The 20978-nt window shown below is 42.0% G+C and overlaps 1 protein-coding gene across 3 annotated transcripts in view; it reads right to left on the bottom strand.

Annotated features, from left to right (window-relative positions):
- Nucleotides 1-20978, bottom strand: part of spidr (scaffold protein involved in DNA repair) — a 68756-nt gene that overhangs the window by 15601 nt on the left and 32177 nt on the right. For all 3 annotated transcript variants that reach the window (XM_061255406.1, XM_061255409.1, XM_061255407.1), the window contains exons 9-10: nt 15857-16049; nt 14886-15085 (exon numbers count right to left, since the gene is read on the bottom strand). In XM_061255406.1, the coding sequence (XP_061111390.1) occupies nt 14886-15085; nt 15857-16049 (393 nt within the window). The remainder of the gene's footprint in view (nt 1-14885; nt 15086-15856; nt 16050-20978) is intronic.

Below are 20978 nucleotides of genomic sequence, written 5' to 3'. Positions count from 1 at the left end.
GAGATGCTGTGGCATGACCTTAAAAAGGCGGTTCATGCTCGAAAACCCTCCAATGTGGCTTAATTACAACAATTCTGCAAAGATGAGTCCTCCACAGCACTGTAAGAGACTCATTGCAAGTTATCGCAAACACTTGATTGCAGTTGTTGCTGCTAAGGGTGGCCCAACCAGTTATTAGGTTTAGGGGGCAATCACTTTTTCACACAGGGCCATGTAGGTTTGGATTTTTTTTCTCCCTTATGTTGGGAGACAGACGGATTTGTGTATTGGACCACTTCACATATGGTAATGACCGCTATCAGTTTCCAGGTCCCCCCTCTGGGGATTTTCCACTGGACTCCAGGGGGGAGCGGGGCAAGGCCTCACAACCATTAAGGATTTGAATGGCCCAATCCGATGTGCTCGGGATAGGCGCAATTCCTTACCACCAATCAGAGGTTACACTTGGATTTGTAGACATATTTGAATATATGCAAATGTAACAGTATAAACACTCCAAAACACCATTGCTCTTTGGAACATTTTCCTGATTGTAATAAACTTTCCTGTTTTCTAATGACGAACATCGGATCTGCTTCTTCCTGTGACAACGGTCATCTTACTGGTTCCTGGTAAAACTGTTTTACTAACACTTAATAATAAAAACCTTCATTTAAAAACTGCATTTTGTGTTTACTTGTGTTGTCTTTGACTAATATTTAAATTTGTTTGATGATCTGAAACATTTAAGTGTGACAAACATGCAAAAAAATAAGAAATCAGGAAGGGGCAAACACACCACTGTATATTGCCCAAAAAAATATTAAATTGCAATACTTCAATACTGCAATACTGCAATGTTTCACACAAAAGTAATTTTCCATCCACTTCCTGAAAAGCAAGTTTTTATGAGATTATCGTGTACCAGTGGATCGAATCCTTCAGTTTTCCGTACCCCTCCAATCAATAGCCGCTTCACACAGAGGCACACATCGGCGTTTGACATCTGCATCATATCACGAAAGCTAGTACTGACACTCCTGTTTCAGCTGTTTCACAACAGTGTGTCTGGGTGCATTCTCATCTGGTATACTTCTACAAGCCACCAATCAATAGGGTTCAATTGCAATAGAAAGAGCAAAAAGTATTTTTACGACTTTAAAGAATTTATTTCCCCCCCAAAAAAACCCAACATAGAACCAAAGTTAATTCTTCTTTGGTTGTTAAGTAGGATATCATTGCTATTTCCCTTATTTGCTGCATACTCTGTCCTAGTTCCCTTGTGCTTCACAGAAGTAGCATGATAACAGTACACTTTAGGTCAGTGTCCTTTCCAATCCGGACATACTGTACAGGCTGTCCAGTGGAAACCATCATCCGTCTCTTTAGTGAGCGGCTGTTTGCACTGACTGTGCCTGAGGACAGCGCATTCAGCATATCAGCACCAGGCTCTGAGAGGAGAGTGTATATCTTATGTGCTTGTATAAGACACACTATGAGGGCGGTATAGACCAGGGATCATCAACTCATGGTCCTTGAGGGCCAAGAGACACTTTTGTCCCACACTCCGTCTACCTGGGAGTCAGGGGCTAGTTGTCAATCTGTAGCAGTAATTGTTTGGTTAACTTACCCGTGAGAAATGAAAACCAGGGCTGGATTTGCAGATGATCATACAATCTGATGCAACATTCCAAAAAGCACAAAATAGGGGTGTAAAGTCTCCTTTTCTGGTGGTCCCAGTGAAGAGGGAGGGGTACAGGCATGAAGGCCACGGGCAACTTAAAGTCATTCAGTCCTGAAATACCAACACATTGAGGAAAGTTGTATACCCTCCTCCAGGGTAACCACATTCCTTCATACTCCTAACCATGCAGTTTCACCAAAGGCATTAGTGAGCCTCTCCTCTAACTGTAACACATGTAGTCCCTCACACAATACCGTGTGTAGTAGAACTGTATGTGCAGTCTCTCACACAAGACAGTGTACTAGAATTGTACGTGCAGTCTCTCACACCAGACAGTGTACTAAAACCAGGGGAAGAACCGTTGACTGTAGTAAATGAGTCCTCACAGACAGATTCCTAATCTCTTACATATACATTGCATCCGGAAAGTATTCACAGCGCTTCACTTTTCCCACATTTTATTATGTTACAGCCTCATTCCAAAATTGAATAAATTTTTATTCCTCAAAATTCTACACACAACACCCCATAATGACAACATGAAAGAAGTTTTTTGGAAATTTTTGGAAATTTATTAAAAATAAAAAACTAAGAAATTGCATGTACATAAGTATTCACAGCCTTTGCCATGAAGCTCAAAATTGAGCTCAGGTGCATCCTGTTTCCACTGATCAACCTTGAGATCCACTTGTGGTAAATTCAGTTGATTGGACATGATTTGGAAAGGCACACACCTGTCTATATAAGGTCCCACACTTGACAGTGCATGTCGGAGCACAAATCAAGCATGAAGTCAAAGGAATTGTCTGTAGACCTCCGAGACAGGATTGTCTCGAGGCACAAATCTGGGGAAGGGTACAGAAAAATTTCTGCTTTGAAGGTCCCAATGAGCACAGTGGCCTCCATCATCCGTAAATGGAAGAAGTTCGGAACCACCAGGACTCTTCCTAGAGCTGGCCGCCCGTCTAAACTGAGCAATCGGGGGAGAAGGGCCTTAGTCAGGGAGGTGACCAAGAACCCGATGGTCACTCTGTCAGAGCTCCAGCGTTCCTCTGTGGAGAGAGGAGAACCTTCGAGAAGGACAACCATCTCTGCAGCAATCCATCAATCAGGCCTGTATGGTAGAGTGGCCAGACGGAAGCCACTCCTTAGTAAAAGGCACATGGCAGCCCGCCTGGAGTTTGGCAAAAGGCACCTGAAGGACTCTCAGACCATGAGAAACAAAATTCTCTGGTCTGATGAGACAAAGATTGAACTCTTTGGCATGAATGCCAGGAGTCATGTTTGGAGGAAACCAGGCACCGCTCATCACCTGGCCAATACCATCCCTACAGTGAAGCATGGTGGTGGCAGCATCATGCTGTGGGGATGTTTTTCAGCGGCAGGAACTGGGAGACTATTCAGGATTGAGGGAAAGATGAATGCAGCAATGTACAGAGACATCCTGGATGAAAACCTGCTCCAGAGCGCTCTTGACCTCAGACTGGGGCAACGGTTCATCTTTTAGCAGGACAACGACCCTCAGCACACAGCCAAGCTATCAAAGGAGTGGCTTCAGGACAACTCCGTGAATGTCTTTGAGTGGCCCAGCCGGAGAGATCTGAAAATGGCTGTGCACCGATGCTCCCCATCCAACCTGATGGAGCTTGAGAGGTGCTGCAAAGAGGAATGGGCGAAACTGCCCAAAGATAGGTGTGCCAAGCTTGTGGCATCATATTCAAAAAGACTTGAGGCTGTAATTGCTGCCAAAGGTGCATCAACAAAGTATTGAGCAAAGGCTGTGAATACTTATGTATATGTGATTTCTTAGTTTTTTATTTTTAATAAATTAGCAAAAAAACTTCATGTTGTCATTATGGGGTGTTGTGTGTAGAATTTTGAGAAAAAAAATGAATGTATTCCATTTTGGAATAAGGCTGTAACATAACAAAATGTGGGAAAAGTGAAGCGCTGTGAATACTTTCCGGATGCACTGTAGTTGCTTACATATAGACGAAAAATGACTTTATATTTTCAATTTAGGGGCAGCCTGTTGGCTAGTGGCTACGGCACATGACTGGGACCCGGAAGGTTGGTGGTTCAAGCCCTGGTGTAGCCACAATAAGATCCACTCAACTGTTGGGCCCTTAAGCCTGCGTTGCTCCAGGGGGGATTGTTCCCTGCTTAGTCTACTCAACTCTAAATCAATTTGGATGAATAGCAAATTATCATTATTATTTGTTTCAGCCTGGCTAATTTAAAGCTAACTATTGACAGGGTGAGTGTGTTCACTTGAACACACTTGTTCTAGGATATTCAAGGTAGGTTTATTGTGATTAAAGTAGTGCATGTGTATAAGAACAGGACGTGCTCTACAGAGATCCAGACCTGGGAGTGTGTAGCAGTAGTACATGCAACACCTAACAGAGTATACTAGGTACATATGAAGGGCTGCTCTTTGAAATGACATCTCCAACCACAGATTATTTCACTACTCAAGCAGGCGATTTATCCAGGTAGGCTTTTTTGAAAATCTCTATATTTTGCTTTTGACCATTTCTATTAATATAAAGAAAAGAGTGTTATTTGTGCTGTCATAGCCAGCTTCCCTTGAAGGCAGTTGAGGTAAGACTGCCGGCGAATGGCTCACTGACCTCTACAACCTGGGTACAAGCCAAAACAACATCAGCTGAGGAACGCAAGCTGAGATTAAATAGTATTTCTCAAAATAAATATAGAAGTTATCAGAAAGGTTGACCCCAGGCAAACTCAGAGCATTTGAATAGATATGGGTCACTGCGATGCAGTCATAAGGCTTTTTAAGGACAATCAGTGCTAATGTACAGACTTAAACATGAGAGGCTCTTCAAAATATACAGGCACTGAAAAAAAAAAAAAAAAAAAATTCTGTAAGGCACAGAATAATGAACTCTATTCAGCCAAAGTGTCCCTTGAGTAGTGGTTACTTGTGTAAACTTGCGCTTAAAGAGGAGTCACAGGAGATACTATTCAAGGAGTAACGGCAGAGGGGGGTCTCACAGGCAACAGCACAGCAAACTGACAGGATAAGACTCCCTCTCATTCCAATACCAAGAGCTTCCTCTCCTCCTTCCCCCTCCCCAAGCAGCCCTCCTCTCATTGGTCTGCTCTGTCACACGCCGATGTGTGGAGTTTGTTATTGTGAGTAATTACAGGAATTCTGCCCCGTTCCAACGTTCTTCCAGGAACCACTGGCTATTTAGTTGGCAAACACACACGCTCATGTGCGCGCGCGCACACACCTCAGCAGGGCCTGTTCTATCACACAGAGTACACATTCTGAGAACAACAGGGCAGAGACTAGTCCTCACTGGGAGAGGCCAGGGAGGTGGGATGGCTCTGACTGCCCCATCCACCAATCAGAGCGCAGGGAATTATGATAAACATCATGCCTGTAACCAGATCTCTGCAGCACATTGTGTTCCCTCTCCCACAGGAAAACAACCAACTCCTTCTCACTTGGAGTAAACACTTAATCCTCTTGTTTATTCAACTTGGAGCCAGTTAAAGTCGAACATCTTCTGAAGTATAAGCAAAGTGCTGCTTTCTCTCCCATTTCTACCCAAGTTAAACACCCTTAGATTAGCTTGTGCAAGCAGGCATGAACCCAGCAGTAATATCAGAGACGGACAGATCTTAGCCCCCCAGCAAAAGGTTTCCCCATTTCCCTGGAAGCACCGCAGTGAAAATTTGTTCATTCTCTTACTGTAAGGAACTTCAGTCAACATATGCCACATTCTCACATGAATTATGAGGTTGTCTTTGGAAATTCTAGTGAATACCCACATTTACAAACTTCTGTCTGAGCAGATATTCGCCAATAGCACAGTCCACATCAAATGTAATCAGTGCAAATGCGCACTCACACAAGTACACATGAGGGATTACAACAAGTCCTGGAAAGCTACTCACACAGGCTTTTCAGGTCTGTCACACAAATCAGAAAATTAAAAACCTCACAAGTTTTTTTTTCCAAAACCAAGATCTTCCATAATTTAATGGACCGATTTTGTGCCTGTTGCCACAAATGTAGAACCTCTCCAAATATCCAATTTTTAGGAGAATCTGGGAAAATGAAGTGTTATATTATACTATATATTGAGTGGGGAAAGGGGGTGATTTCAAAATATAGCCGACTTTTAATGTCTGGATAAACTGGCACAAATTAGGCATATATCAGTAACAAACACTGAAATAAATGCATACTTAAAAAGATACATAATTGGGTATCTATATATTTTGGTTTAAATGAATAAACATTGATAAAACTAACGGTAATGTTGATCATATTTTCGGTATTGGTTCTGAACGGTCTGAATCTACGCTAGGGTAAAGTCTGATGAAAAGAAAAAAATGTTTAAAAAGTTGCGAGCGTAATGGAATGTTTGAAACTGGTACACAGCAGCACGGCACTCTCAGATTTGGCGCCAGGGAGAGAGCCTTGTTTTTACTCATTTCCCATCAGCGGCCCACTGTCCTCTGGAGCCAGGCCCGCCCACTAACCAGCTGCAGCTGGATCTGACAGAGAGAGCACGGGGAGAGGGAGAGAGAGAGAGAGAGAAAGAGAGAGAGAGAGAGCAAGGGAGAGGGGGAGAGAGAGAGAGAGAAAGAGAGAGAGAGAGAGCAAGGGAGAGGGGGAGAGAGAGCAAGGGGAAGAAGGAGAGAGAGAGTAAGAGAGTGAGAGATAGCAAGGGGGAGAGGGAGGGAAAGAGATAGCAAGGGGGAGAGGGAGGGAGAGAGAGCAAGGGAGAGAGATAGAGAGTGAGAGCGAGAGAGCAGGGGAGAGAGAGAGCAAGAGAGCAGGGGAGAGAGAGAGAGAGAGAGAGAGAGAGAGTGAGAGAGCAGGGGAGAGAGAGATAGAGAGAGAGCGAGAGAGCAGGGGAGCGAGATAGAGAGTGAGAGAGAGCAGGGGAGAGAGATAGAGAGAGAGAGAGAGAGAGAGAGAGCAGGGGAGAGAGAGATAGAGAGAGAGAGAGCAGGGGAGAGAGATAGAGAGAGAGCGAGAGAGCAGGGGAGCAAGATAGAGAGAGTGAGAAAGAGCAGGGGAGAGGGAGAGAGAGGGAGAGAGAGAGAGAGAGAGAGAGAGAGAGAGAGTTTCATTGTGGAATTTCCTGCACGCGGCAGCGGCAGGCCGGGACATGCTCGGCCCCTCCCACTTCCGGCCCGGTGCTATCGTCACGGCGACGCGGGGCCTCTGCTCTGACGTTGCCCCCGTCATCTGCATTTCCTGCCCCTCCCTGGGGCCCGGCGGCCGGGCTGAATGGGGAGTCTGAGGTGGCGCACCATGCTTCCTGCAGTTTGTTTACAGCGCAGCGCGTGCCTGAGTCGGATTACACAGGGTCAGCTGACTGGAGCCCCCCCCACTCCCCCTCAGCATTCCAGACCCAACGCATGCTCCTCTTAAAACCTCCACAGCACACAGCTCACTGATAGGGCAACTACCCAGGGTCACGGCTGGCCTTTCTGCCATTCCGCAAAACATACTGTAAGCACGGACACAAAGGGCAATTTGTTACCGCTCCATCCGTGTGTGTGGCTAAATAACCATCTACGCGAGAAGCAGATCGAAATGTATTTATTTTTAAAGTCAGGCCTTCTGCTGTGTGAAACAATCCAGTCTAACGGCTTCAACAGCATCTGGTGTACTGAGGTAAACAAGCTTGATCCAAAACACAGGGAAGAACCGCACTCACAATGTGTCCACAGATCCAGCTGTTTTGTTAACAAACAGAACAAACAGATTTTTACACGGGGTATGGCTCCATTCCAGATTTTACAGAACAGCTGTGGTTAATCTGAATAGGAAGATCGTTAATATCACTCTTATTTAAACTGTAGGAACATATGGAATCTCTGTTACATGTACAGTACCATCTCAGTAGCTTAAGTCTGCAGTCCATTTTAGTTCATTTACATGGACCCTGCCCAGCAACACGCCTCTGGCATTAATTATAAATGTTTGCGTCCTTGTCGCGCGATGGCATGTGGCATGAGAAGGAAGGAGCACTGGATGTTCTGAACCAGCTATTTAGTTACAATCGACAGGATCTGGAACACAAGACACTGGTGCCAAAAACAAACAGGAAAATACACAGACACAATCCCCTGCTGCACAGAGAGATATGCAGCACCATAACGCATACCACCCATAACAGCGATATCTGTAGCACAGTATAGCACCTCATAACACGGAAATCTGTAGCACAGTCCAGCCTCATAACACAGATATCTGTAGCACAGCACCTTATGACATATCTGTAGCATAGTCCAGCCTCATAACACACAGATCTGTAGCAGGGTTCGGCCCAGCCCAGCACAGATCTGTAGCACAGCACCTCCTCACACAGAGATCTGTAGTAGAATACAGCCCATCCCAGCCCAACACAGCACCACCAGTCCGATAAAAGGACTCCAGCTGACAGCAGTTCATAACCACACTTGATTATATTTGTTTCCACAGTACATCATTTGGAATAATACAAGCAAACCTGTTCCATCTAATGTCAGAGCCATATTAATCAGTGTAAATGCTGCTGTAGTGAACTCCACAGAACAGTGTAGACTGCTCAGTTCTATTGAATAGGCTAACATCAACATAAAGCAAACAATGTTGCTGGCGAGTAGTGGCAGTGGAACGTTTGAAATGAACAATCCATTATGCTTACAAAGCTACCTGTCAATAGCAGCTTGAGTCAAAAGCCCAAGAGTAGCTAAGAGACTAAGAGTAGCTAAGACACTAAGAGTAGCTAGCCGTTTTACATTTCAACAGCCATCATCTGTTGTACAGTCACTAGATTTTAGCTGGTTTTAAAGGTATTTTGGATTTTATTGATTAATGATTCAACATATTCTGATGTCATATTTTGAAGTTTACATATTTCATTTCACAATGGCAGCCACCATAATTTTATACACTACAAGTCAACAAAAATCTAAAACAGTTTACGTCAGACATTAGATAGGCCAAAAAAAGGGATAAATTGTAGGTTTATGGTAGCGGTAAAAAGAGCCGATTTAGTCACCCAGAGGCTTTTCATCACCAGGACTGTCTGTGTCATGGCCAATTAGTAAGCAAGCAAGCTTTGAACAGTCATGTGTATGCGTTATATTTTTCACCACAGAAACTGGGGCCATTTCCTTGGGCCTGTTTCTGCCAGCAGACATACCAGAGATAAGCTGGGTTTTATATGTCGATATACTGAACAATGCAGTCCATAAGTATTTGGACAGTGACACATTTTTGGTGTTTTGGCTCTGAAGACCAGCACATTGAATTTGAAATAAAATAATGACCATGAAGTTAGTGCTGACTTTTAGCTTTAATTTCAGGGTTTTTACAACCATATTGGGTGAACAGAGTAGGAATTGTAGCCGCTTTTATACATAGTCAGGTGAGTTATGTTTCATTATTAGTTCATGCATAAAAGAGCTAGCAAAAGCTCTAGTTGATTCTAGTAGTAACATCTGCACTTGGAGTCTGTTGTTGTAGGACCAAAGTGTCAATGCTAGTAAAACAGACGATCATTAGATGAGATATAGCCATAAAATTAGGTGTGTCAAAATCAAACGTTTGGTAAATTGTTAAGAAGCAAGAATTCACTGATGAGCCAAATAACCTGGTAGACCACAGAAGACCAATGGAGTGGATTACAGAAGAATCATTAGAAAGGTGAAGAAAAATCCCTTTGTAACTGTTCAACAGATTAAGAACACTCTCCAGGATGTGGCCGTGGATGTGTCAAAGACGACCATCAAGAGAAGACTATGTCAGCAAAACCTCACAGGGTTCACCACAAGATGCAAACCCCTGGCAAGCCTCAAGAATAGAATGGTCAGGTTACAGTTTGCAAAAATGTACATTGAAAACCTTTAGAGTTCCATGTACATTATGGACAGATGAGACAACTATCAACCTGCACTAGAAAAATGGAAAAAGGACAGTGGAGAAAAAAAGGACCCTGGCAGCAACAGGATGAAGGCAGAAGTGTACATGCTTAATCATGCAGCAAGGCCCCCAAAACAAGCAGGAGCAGACAGGCCTGGCAGAGCATCAACAGGGAAGATACCCAGCATCTGGTGATATCTATGGGTGACTTCAGGCAGTCATTGATTGCAAAGGATTTGCAACAAAATATTATTTCTTATGGAACACTAAATATTAATACCAGGTGTGCTCGCTTATAATGCCTACGGGCTGGGTGCCCTCACATATTAATTTAGTATGCTTTTTATTGGCCCAGACAGTTTGGGTGATGAAGCATAGTTTACTTTTACTGCATCTGAAATGTACAGTGGCTTCAGAAAGTATTCAGACCCCTTCACACTTCCCCCCCCCCCCCCCCACCCACAATTAGATTTTTAAATAATAAAATTAAATCAATCTACAGTCAATAACCCATAATTGCAAAGTGAAAACATATCTTTTACTCAGGAGCTGCATCTGTCTAGTCACTCTACCATGAAACACTGTTAGAGTGACCTTTGGGTTCTTGGTCACCACCCAGACCAAGGCCCTTCTGGCCAGGTCATTCAGTTTGGCCGGCCTACGAACTCTAGGAAGAGCCCTGGTGGTTCACAACTTATTCCATTTCACAATCATTGTCATTGTACTCCGAAGAACATTCAAATCTTTAGAAATGGTTTCATACCCTGACAAGTAGTGTAAATGGCGGGGCCTTAAATACATAGGTGTGTGCAATCAATTAAATTTGCCACAGGTACACTCCAATCAAGTTCTAGACATATCTCAAGATAATGAAAGCAAATAGGATGCATCTGACCACAATGTAGAGTGCTGCAGCAAAGGGTCTGAATACATATGGAAATTAGAGATTTCGGCTTTTGATTTTTAAAACATTTGCAAACGAGCAATTTTATCTATTTAAAATTAAATCTACAACAAAATAAAGTGTGCAAAAGTGAAGCGGTCTGAATGAATTTCTGAAGCCACTGCAAGCTTCTGACCATCAGCAGCCTTCACAATAGCAGGTATAGGGCCATTTGGGGTAATAATTATGTTTGATTTATTTTCAGCTCCTATGGTGCATGAAAGCTGTGAATGCTGCACTCATGGAAAGTACCACCAGCAGAAAATAAAAGCTTTGTACTGTAGCAGATTGTACTGTAGCAGTGTCCAATCAGCCAGCCACTTCTCAGTGCTGCCTGTATGTGGCATTTACATTAGCATGAGAAAACAACATGGAATCCGATTATGCTGAAGACAATTTTGTTTTGTTTTGGAACTAGGAATCTGCAGAAGTCTGGTTCTAAAATACTAAAATAATGCAATGTTACAAAAGCTGAAATTACAACTCCGTCACCCCTAATATTTGTTTTAAGACTTCTATCTTTCAGATAAGTGCATACCTCGTTAAAAGAATGCATAATGCTCGGAAAAGCAGGGAGTAACTGGTTAAACTGAAAAGAAGCCATCCACCCTTGATGAACGGCATACACTGAATGCCCCCACTATGCTGTAATTATATAATGACTGAGTTGATGAAAGACAGGAGTACAGCTGAGAACAGGCCCCCAGGGAGCTCCCATTGTGACCATCCCCACTGAGAGGGAACTTTTCATACTTCCCTGAGAGCGCAGCTGTATAAATCTATTTGGATGAGTTAAAAGATAATAGTGCTTAGATCACGACCGCCTTGTGGCAGCAACTGAGAATCAAGCGATAAAAATGGCGCTGTTCATATATTAAATATAAAGTGATTAATTAATGGCGAAAGTAAATCGCTTTAAATTAATCCAGCATTGCTGAAAGAAAATTTATTTGAGCAAACGTCAAGCAAATATAGCAACATAACATCACAAAATGTTATAATAGCAAATCAAAAATAATATTATACATTTTAGCAGAGGTAATTTATGAATTCTTTTTGAGAAGGGAAAAAAGTAAAAAAACAAATGTAATATTCAATCCATTATGCCCTGCCACACATTTCTTCTCCCATCGGTGTAATGCTAACTCACTGTGATGTGATGTGCGATGTGGGGCATGTAGTGTAAAATATCCAGAGCCTTGCTGATGCCTGCTTGTGCTTCAGCTCCACAGCTGCTTGTAAATGGTAAATGGCAGGCATTTATATAGCGCCTTTATCCAAAGCGCTGTACAATTGATGCTTCTCCATTCACCCATTCATACACACACTCACACACCGACGGCGATTGGCTGCCATGCAAGGCGCCGACGAGCTCGTCAGTAGCATTTGGGGGTTAGGTGTCTTGCTCAGGGACACTTCGACACAGCCCGGGCGTGGGATCGAACCGGCAACCCTCCGACTGCCAGACGACTGCTCTTACTGCCTGAGCCATGTCGCCCCATTGACCCATTGATTGCTTGTGCTGCGGGCACTCTATAGACAACAACCGGTGACTCCAAACTGAGGGGGGTTATTCATTTTGGCATTTGGCATTCATTTACCAGAAAGATTTTCTCCATTTCAAATCTCTTTCAAATCGTTTACAGAAAGTGTCAAGCCTTTTTCTTATTCCTAGCGTTGTATTTGCCCAACAGTTTTATTGCTGCTTCCTGGTTGGTCTCATCAGGTTAATCTACAGGGTTCACTTTTATCTATGCGGTCACTTCTAGCACTTGGAACTGTACGTCCCTCTTGGGGTTTCAGAGCACTTGTTATGTGTATGCACATGTTGTACGTCATTCCGGATAAGACTGAGAGCATCTGCTAAATGCCTATAATGTAATGTAATGCATCCTTCGTCAGAACATACATTTTATTTAATACAAAATTGTGCTATGACTATACTCTGCAGAAGAGGCGAATCTCGTGGTTTGCTTGGATTCCCCACATGCATCACATAAACGGCTATTTTCCACAGAATGAAAAATTCACAGTAATTATGGTCTCAAAAACATCTGCCTGTTAGTTCTTCACTGGTAGCAAAATTATCTGTTTGGAAAGTATTAGTGTAAATTCATTTGTGATTTCATTTCAATTCATTTTGTTCAATTCATTTTGTTCAATTCATTTTGTTCAATTCATTTTGTTCAACCATCAGCTGGAAACAGTTTGCGGTTTCCTGATCTATGCTTGCAAACAAGTGGGCTCCCAATAGCTTATTGCACAGAATTACAGCACAATGCACTCTATGTACAAAAAACAATAAAAGCTTACAGCAAATGCCATGCATTCTGGACAATTAGCTCACAGCACAGACACACCTCACCTGCTCTGAGCTCACAGAGGAGACACACTTCACCTGGCCATGTAGTTTTGTTCAGCAAATTGATTAATTTTGTGTTACTGAATGTCACAAGTCATGTGTTTCGTCCAAAAAAGTTCCTCATGGGCAAAATGAATCTTGAGAGCAAAACTGCCATTTCTAAAATTCTCTCATCCACGCAACAAAAATCTTTATCTTTGAAAAGAATCTTTAAAAAAAACAAAAAACATTTGACCTCTATGATTGAGGGGAAAACCCTACCCTCTTGCCTTCTAAAGAAAATAACAACTTTGACCTCATTTGCTTAACTTATCCCCTGTATGCATTATATAATTAAGTGATATATAATTACTGCCAAAGAAAGTTTCGTTTTTTTTGTTATTCCTGGAATACCCGGCTTTGCCTACTGCCACCGCGACCCGACTCCGGATAAGCGGGTGATGATGGATGGATGGATGGTTATTCCCAAATTTGGACCAGCCAATCTGTAGAGCCGCTACACAACTAATATCCTCAGTCAATTCTGGATGGAGTACATGAGGATCCTCCAAAATACTTCAATATCATTATTGTTCATAATATCATAATTGTCCATACATGTGCCTAAACACAGTTACGTGGCTTTAAAATAAGTAAATACTCAAACAAACAGATACATACAGTGGCATGAAAATGCAGGCCCCCTTCCTGATTTCCTCTATTATTCCATATTTCCCACACTGAATGGTTTCAGATCTTTAGACAAAATGCAATATTAGACAAAATACATTTTTTACATTTTTATTTATTAAATTAAAATAGTTGAATATTGTTTCTCTTCAGCCATTCAGATGTGGCCTTGCCTTTGTATATTATATAATTTTCTCCCTGCATAACCTAATTACACTTTTGCTCACGGAAAGATGACGTTCTCCTTAATAATTTTCTAGAACAGAGCAGAATTCATGGTTCCTTCAATAATAGCCATTCATGTCCCGAGGCAGCAATCCACACCACACCATCACGCAACCACCACCATGTTTGACTGTTGGTATGATGATATTACTGTAAAATGCTGTATTTGCTTCATGCCAAACATAATGGGGCCAGTGTCGTCAAAAAAGTTTCACTTTCGATCTGTCCAAGATTATCCCAACAGGAATGGGTATTTTCCAGGTGTTTTTTTTGCAAACGTGATGGATATTTCTCTTGGCGGTTTCCAGCTTGCTACTCTCCCGTGAATGCCATTTTTGCCCAGTCTCTTTCTCATTGTGGAGACATGAACACTGACATTAACTGAGGCTAGAGAGGCCTGCCGTGTTTTGGTTGTTCCTCTGGGATCTTTTGTGACTTCCTGGATGAGTTGTTGGAGAAATTTGGGGAGGCTGGCCACTCTTGGGAAGATTCACCACTGTTCCAAGTGTTCTCCATTTAGAGATAATGGCTCTCACTGTGGTTTGGTAGAGAACCATGGACATTTCCCAGAACCTTCGAAATGGCTTTGTAACCCTTTCCAGGCCAATATATTTCAATCTCTTCTGGAATGCTCTTTGATCGTGACATAGTGTACATATAGAAATTTTGTGGTGACTACTTTACTCTGACAGTAAGGTTCAATAAGTATGATGTTAAAATTCAACAGGGCTGGCTGCAATGAAGTCTGGCGGTGTTTAATCAGCTGAATCAAATGATCAATTCTATTTGGTTAATCGTTTGATTGAATAACTACAAGGGCAATTACTAATTACATAGTCATATGGGTGTTTGATAACTTCTTTCATTAAATAAATGAAATAATTTTTAAAAAGGGCTTTGTGTTTACTCAGGTTACATTTCACCTAAAGATCCGAAACCATTCAGAGTGACAGACCTGCAATAATAGACAAAGGGGGCAAAGACTTTCTCATGGCACAGTGGAGGTTGGCAGATAGAGAAGGAACAGCTTTGTACACATTGTAATTGCAAGAGCTGGTTAATCAATAGTGCTGCTGACACAATCAGGGTGAGTACAGGAGAAGCGTAATGGCCGGTGTACCTGTATCTGGGCTGGAGAGGTTCTGTCTCAGGCAGCCTGTGTTTGAGAAGAGGCTGGGCGGAGGGCTCTTGGATGGGAAGGCAGTAGACCCTCTGCACCACCACTGAAACATCTCTCCCCATCCAGCCGGCCGCACCGTGCCCCTCGATCACTTCCAGCAGGGAGTCGCACACCGCCTCGTTCACACTCCACGGCTCTGTCTGCGACAGCAAAGCGGTGGGGAAGAACCTGAGAGGAGAAGCTGGGCCTATACTATACACACACATTCAGAACCTACCAGACCACACATACTTACCTACCCACACAAATTCATAAACGCATACAGCACATTTACCCAATTCCATACACCACATACTTTCATACAGCATAGTTAGCAAAATCTAAAGACCACATACATTTATACAGTGCATACTGTATACTTCATTCTCAACATAACTTTTATACTTATATTTTCAAATATTTTTAAAATGTATACCACTTCAGAAATGAACAATTGTAAGAATGTCATTTTGAACTACAGGGTACACTAAATAGCAATTACACTGAATGACTAGTTGTGTAAACAAAGTAACCGCTCAATTATTTGTCAAATGTAACGTTATGACCATGAACCCTAAGTTGCATAATATGCATTTATATAAAAGTTTTAAAATATTACAACAAACAGCAAAACTCCCTGAACTAACCATGAGCCACAATACACATTTCTGTGATTCAATAAAAGAGGACTAGCAGTCACATAACATACTATGTGTACTGCATCCATTTATTGTCCCATTCGGTAAATACTTGGACACAAAATGTAGGCCTACACTTCACCTACAGTATAGTATAGGGATGAGTCTGTGCTTCAACTCCAAAGTGAACAAGTTTACAGTTTGCAAAAGTTTAATGTGAAAAGAAAAATCGAAATGCAAGATAACAACCTCTTTAAATCAACTGAGCTGTAAATGAATGCAAGATTAACGCACCTTTTTGGCAGCAAGGTTTTCCTCAGAGACGGCATTTCGCTCTGTCAGATGGAACACCCTAGTCAAAGGGTACGGGGCGCATTTTCCAGTTGAGACTCGCCCTCCTGTACGGGCCCTGTCCTCCAGGACCTTCTGGCTGAAGTGTGTGTTGAGGATGACAGGATTGCCTTCGCCTTCCATCATCAGTTTCTGCCTAGCGAGGAGACAAAGGGACATGAAAACATAACTCCAGTAAATTCTCAATATGAATAATGCGCTATGCAATCAATGACTATTGGGTATAATGCCATATACCAGCGTGCCTTTGCATGACAGGGAGATGCATGCAGCTCATTAAAGTAAAATCTCATAGACTATTCATTATAAATACCAATTTGAGCTCTACTCAATTTCATATACAAGCCTAAGATACTGTTCGAACTGTGTACTGTGTGCTGTGTACTAGAGCATGCAAAATGTGCACAGTGTTGTTTAATACGGTCTAAAGTCTTATTTCTCTATTATTAGTATGCATACTAATACGCTTCTTATACTATTCATGAAGGCAGCATGACATTGGGATGCACACTGCATGTGTGTGTGTGTGTGTGTGTGTGTGTGTGTGTGTGAAATTACCCTACTATTAGTATGGTACTACCAAGAGGCCCTAATAGCTAGAGGGTTTGGCTAGAGTAATGAGACAAAACAGAAAACCAAGATTTGGTTTGCTTAAAATAAACGCAACAGCTGCAGTTTGTTGGACTTCTAACTTTTGACTAAATGATAAAGCCTGAGTGTGGTGCAGTCACAATGTCCAATATCTTGCCACAACAGTCGGTGTCCTGAATTGTTAACATTATATTTTTACATCACTCATTTCAAAAGCATATTACTTCATTTTTTGAAAAGGTAAGCATTCATACATGAGTCCTGCTGATGCACCCTTCATGTCATGACATAGGGAGTATTTTAGGAAATGGTGCATGCTGTGGGTGGCGTTATGCACTGCTAATCATAAATTTGGTCAAAAAGAAAATTGGCCATAAACCTGCACTTCTAGAGCAGCACAATATGGTAGCACATTAGTTAAAACTACAGTTAGTTCTATGTGTAGACTTGGGTCAGTAAGAATGGATAGAGCAAAAAAAAAAAAAACAGAAGCCTGGGGGTACCAGGATGATGATAACCAGGAATGGAGGATGTACACCGGGTTAATTTGGTGACAGCCAGGCAATGCACAGAAGAGGGGAAAGGATTTAGTCTCACCAAAAAACCTAATGCAAAAAAAACAGCACGAGTGGCTACAAAAACCCAGTCGATCATCTAGTGGAGCTGAAGTAACCAGTGTTCCACAGTACAACATGGCCTTTTCTACATCAGATAATTTGTCTGTAGTAGGCACGCACAAACACAGGCACAAACGCACGTGCACACACACACTAGGCCTAATAGAAGATAAAACACTTTCGGTTATAGAAGATGAAATTAGGCATTATAGTTTCCAACCGACTCTCAAAAGCAGGGCATACATGGTTCGCTTTCATGTCATTACTGCGTTGACACCGTTTTAATTTTAAGTGTGGCTTTTAGCAACAAACATCTCTGCGGCTCTGCATCTCGCTAACTGATTTCTAACTAACTGTGCCCATTTGAAAGTCAACAATGACAGAGAAGCTTGAATGGTTGAGCAAGTCTCCACGTAAACCCAAACCACAAATGCATATTAAAAGCTGGTGGAAAAGGTCATAGATCTCAGTAAGATATGATACCGCTGCCACAAAATACATACTTCAGGTGTCCTATTCTTACATAAACGCAGAGAAGGCCTCGGAAGCCTAAACAGACAGGCTGAGTGTCGAATTCAGATAAGCAGCACCTTCCTCCCACCTCACCACCACAATGGTCACAGAATATCACTAGAGATCTCTCAGGTTGGTTCAACTCCCCCCTGCTCAGTGGAAAAATACACAACTGATATATGGCCCCTCACTCGCTGAAATGCTTTTTCCACCCCGCTGAATTCAGACAGAGGCAGCTTAACAAACTTCTCAAAAGACCCGACCTGACATGCTCTTTGTCAACTTATAAACAAAATAACCTTTTGGGTTCAGCACAAGTTGATACTTTCGACACTTTCATACATTTCACTGAGCTTTAAAACCAGAATGGCAAAAAATAAATGAAAAACTCTTGTTCAGCTTTCAAGTCAGAACGGCTGAAAACGTTTTGGTCCCACTGATTTCTTCCAGTTGCTCTTCCATGCATGATCTAATTACTTCCTTGTGTACGAGCACAAATTCAAAAAATCTAAATAAGACCCTCATATAAAGCCCTCGTTTCAAAGAAATACAATTTATGGGTTATCCATTCTGACTGCACTACAAATAATGAGGGGACGCATATTTTCAAAAGCTTAATTATGTTTTTATATAAATTAAATCTGTGTATAAAACATTTTTATAAACTATATGAAGTTCAACATAAAAATAAGCTATAATTTATCTTACAGATGATAACTAAAATAAGTGAAGTTGCAAACAATATTGTCCCCTGTTCTGCTCTGTGTTTGGGAAATGTTTAAAATGAATGTTCTTATTTTATATTCTACTTGCATGCAAACAAAAATAAATGTGTCACTATTTGGCAAACACATTGGTTTATTTTTGCATTTCATTACTCAAAATACTACACAGCTTCCAAGCTAATATACAAAAGAACATGATGTTTCAAGGGAGTTAACCTCCCACTGCGTACCACATGCTCAAATTATCCCAATCAACAAAACAAAGAAACAAAGCAATCGACGGACAGTGTTTTTGGACAGACCAACTGTTCTTGTGGTTTGGGGACTGGAAAACAAGCCGAAAACAGTACAAAACAAACAACAGCAAAGGAAAAACTTAGCTCAATCTAGGAAGGAAATGGACAATAATGTTTCTGAAGGACCAGCGACCGCTGATACGAATTTAAGTGTTCTGCTATAATTGATTGAAAGTGACCTGGATAATCAGAGCGGAGTACTCTCTAAAACATCATGTGCATGACTATCATCCCCGACGACAGTGTTGCTCCGGGGCCCACTGCAGGCACTCTACTGGGTTCAGGGAAGTCTCAGATACCTGCACATCATATGTTGTGCTACGTGTTCTCATGCGCACAGCTGAGGACGTTATTTTGCCAAAAGGTTCAACGTGAGCATGAGGGCTGCCTCACCGGCTTAGAGTACTGCAGGAGCTGTACTGATAAACACAAGCAGCAATCCGTCACGCTTCCACCACACTCACAAACCGCAACATAAACAGTGCCTCTCCCAACATCTGCAGTATCACGCTCTTCTCCCATCATGCAAGGGGAGACAGAAACTTGACTCATCACTCAGTATCGGACCAGAATATTCTGTGGATAGCGGGTATCTGCTGGAATGTCTTTACGCCCAGGCTTGCCGCTCTGTGAAGCTCTGGGCACATTCAGCATCTTGCTGGCATGTGTTCAGCAGGTTATCTTCTGGTGAGGAGCTGATCTGCCGATGGCCATATCCTTCCGAGATCTGCCAACTCATTTTGTCCCCTGGTATCTAGTATTTTAATCTCATCAACCATATATTCTACTATGCTGAAACCTACACTACACTTGTTATCCAGACCAAGACGCTTGTATTTTGTCCAAAGACTTAAATAAACTTGGAAGATATTCAGGCCTTTCTGTAGTGGTTTGGGATGCATGAAGATGACCTTAGAGGTGCCTGAGATACACCTCAGATACATATGCCCATCATGAGTGGGAGAATGACAGGTAGTGGAAGTGGACTGTGCCAATCACAAGATCTTGTGTGAACATACTGGACAGGATAGGTTTGATACTCATTGCTACAACATCATTTACTTGGGAGAACGTAGAGAAGACAAATGCTTGTGCACCTTCCTCTCTGCGATCCACCGGCTGAGTTGTGCAGTAACTGTGTGCGAAAGTACACGACAGTACACTAGATGCACAGCTGACACAGGCGGACTTTAGTTGCCCAATCGATTCACAGGCACCCCTGCCAACGGAAAACCCTGCCATCCAGTAGTAATTATATACCAAACTGCAGGGCTGCCGGTCACAGCTAGCACTGGCATGGTTAGGAATCAATACCAGACCCCAGGGCACTTCCAGACACTGGGACCGCCACCTCCTGTTACCAACTGAGTCGCCTCTCACAATGTTGGATCAGTGATTATAAGGAGTAAACATGGTAACGTTGGATCAGTGGCTATAATGGAGTTACTGTGATAGTGTTGGATGAGTAGTTATAATGGAGTCGATGCGATTGTGTTGGATCAGTAATTATAATGGAGTCGTTGTGATTGTGTTGGATCAGTGTTTATAATGGAAATGAAGCGGTAGTGTTTGATCAGTGGCTATAATGGAGTTGATGTGATTATTTTGGAACAGTGTTTATAATGGAGTTGATTTGATTTTGTTGGATCAGTGGTTATAATGGAGTTGATGCAGTAGTTTTGGAACAGTGTTTACAATGGAGTTGATGTGATTTTGTTGGATCAGCGGTTATAATGGAAATGATGTGGTAGTGTTGGATGGATTTAATTGATTTGATGAACTGCTACTAGCAGTGGTATGCCCTGTGGTGGAGATGATTAAATTAATTTATATTACCGTAAATCCTCAAATAAATAAATTAATAAAATCCTTTTATTTACTTAGGCTGCACAAAGCACAGGCCTTTATTTGGGGCAGGCTTGTATTCAAGGCAGGCCTTTATTTCTTATTAGGCTTCTGTTGCAGAATTTTATTCTTAGAAATAAAGTAAAAGGCTACACTTAAAGAGGGCCAACACTGTTCAACACTTCCTGTAACAGTTCAGAAATCAATTAGTGTAGGCTAATCAGGAACACCGTTTGGTAAGTCATAGTGTCAGTCTTAACAGACGTAGTTTATTGCAAATATTCTCAAACACAATAAATCACATGCAAGTCCAGAATCCATAAAATAACAACAGACACGCCTTCATGAAAAATAACAAATTAGCGTAGATAACAGCAAGTTAAGGATCTTTTTTTCCTAAAGTGCGTTTTATTGTAAGACATGCGTTTCGTTTGGAGCAGCATACCGGTAGGCTATCAAAAGATTTTCGCTTTGGTTT

Source organism: Conger conger, chromosome 9 (genome assembly GCF_963514075.1).
Source record: "Conger conger chromosome 9, fConCon1.1, whole genome shotgun sequence".
Taxonomy (NCBI): domain Eukaryota; kingdom Metazoa; phylum Chordata; class Actinopteri; order Anguilliformes; family Congridae; genus Conger; species Conger conger.
Note: the sequence above shows the minus strand (reverse complement) of the source record. Positions and strands in the feature narration are given on the sequence as shown.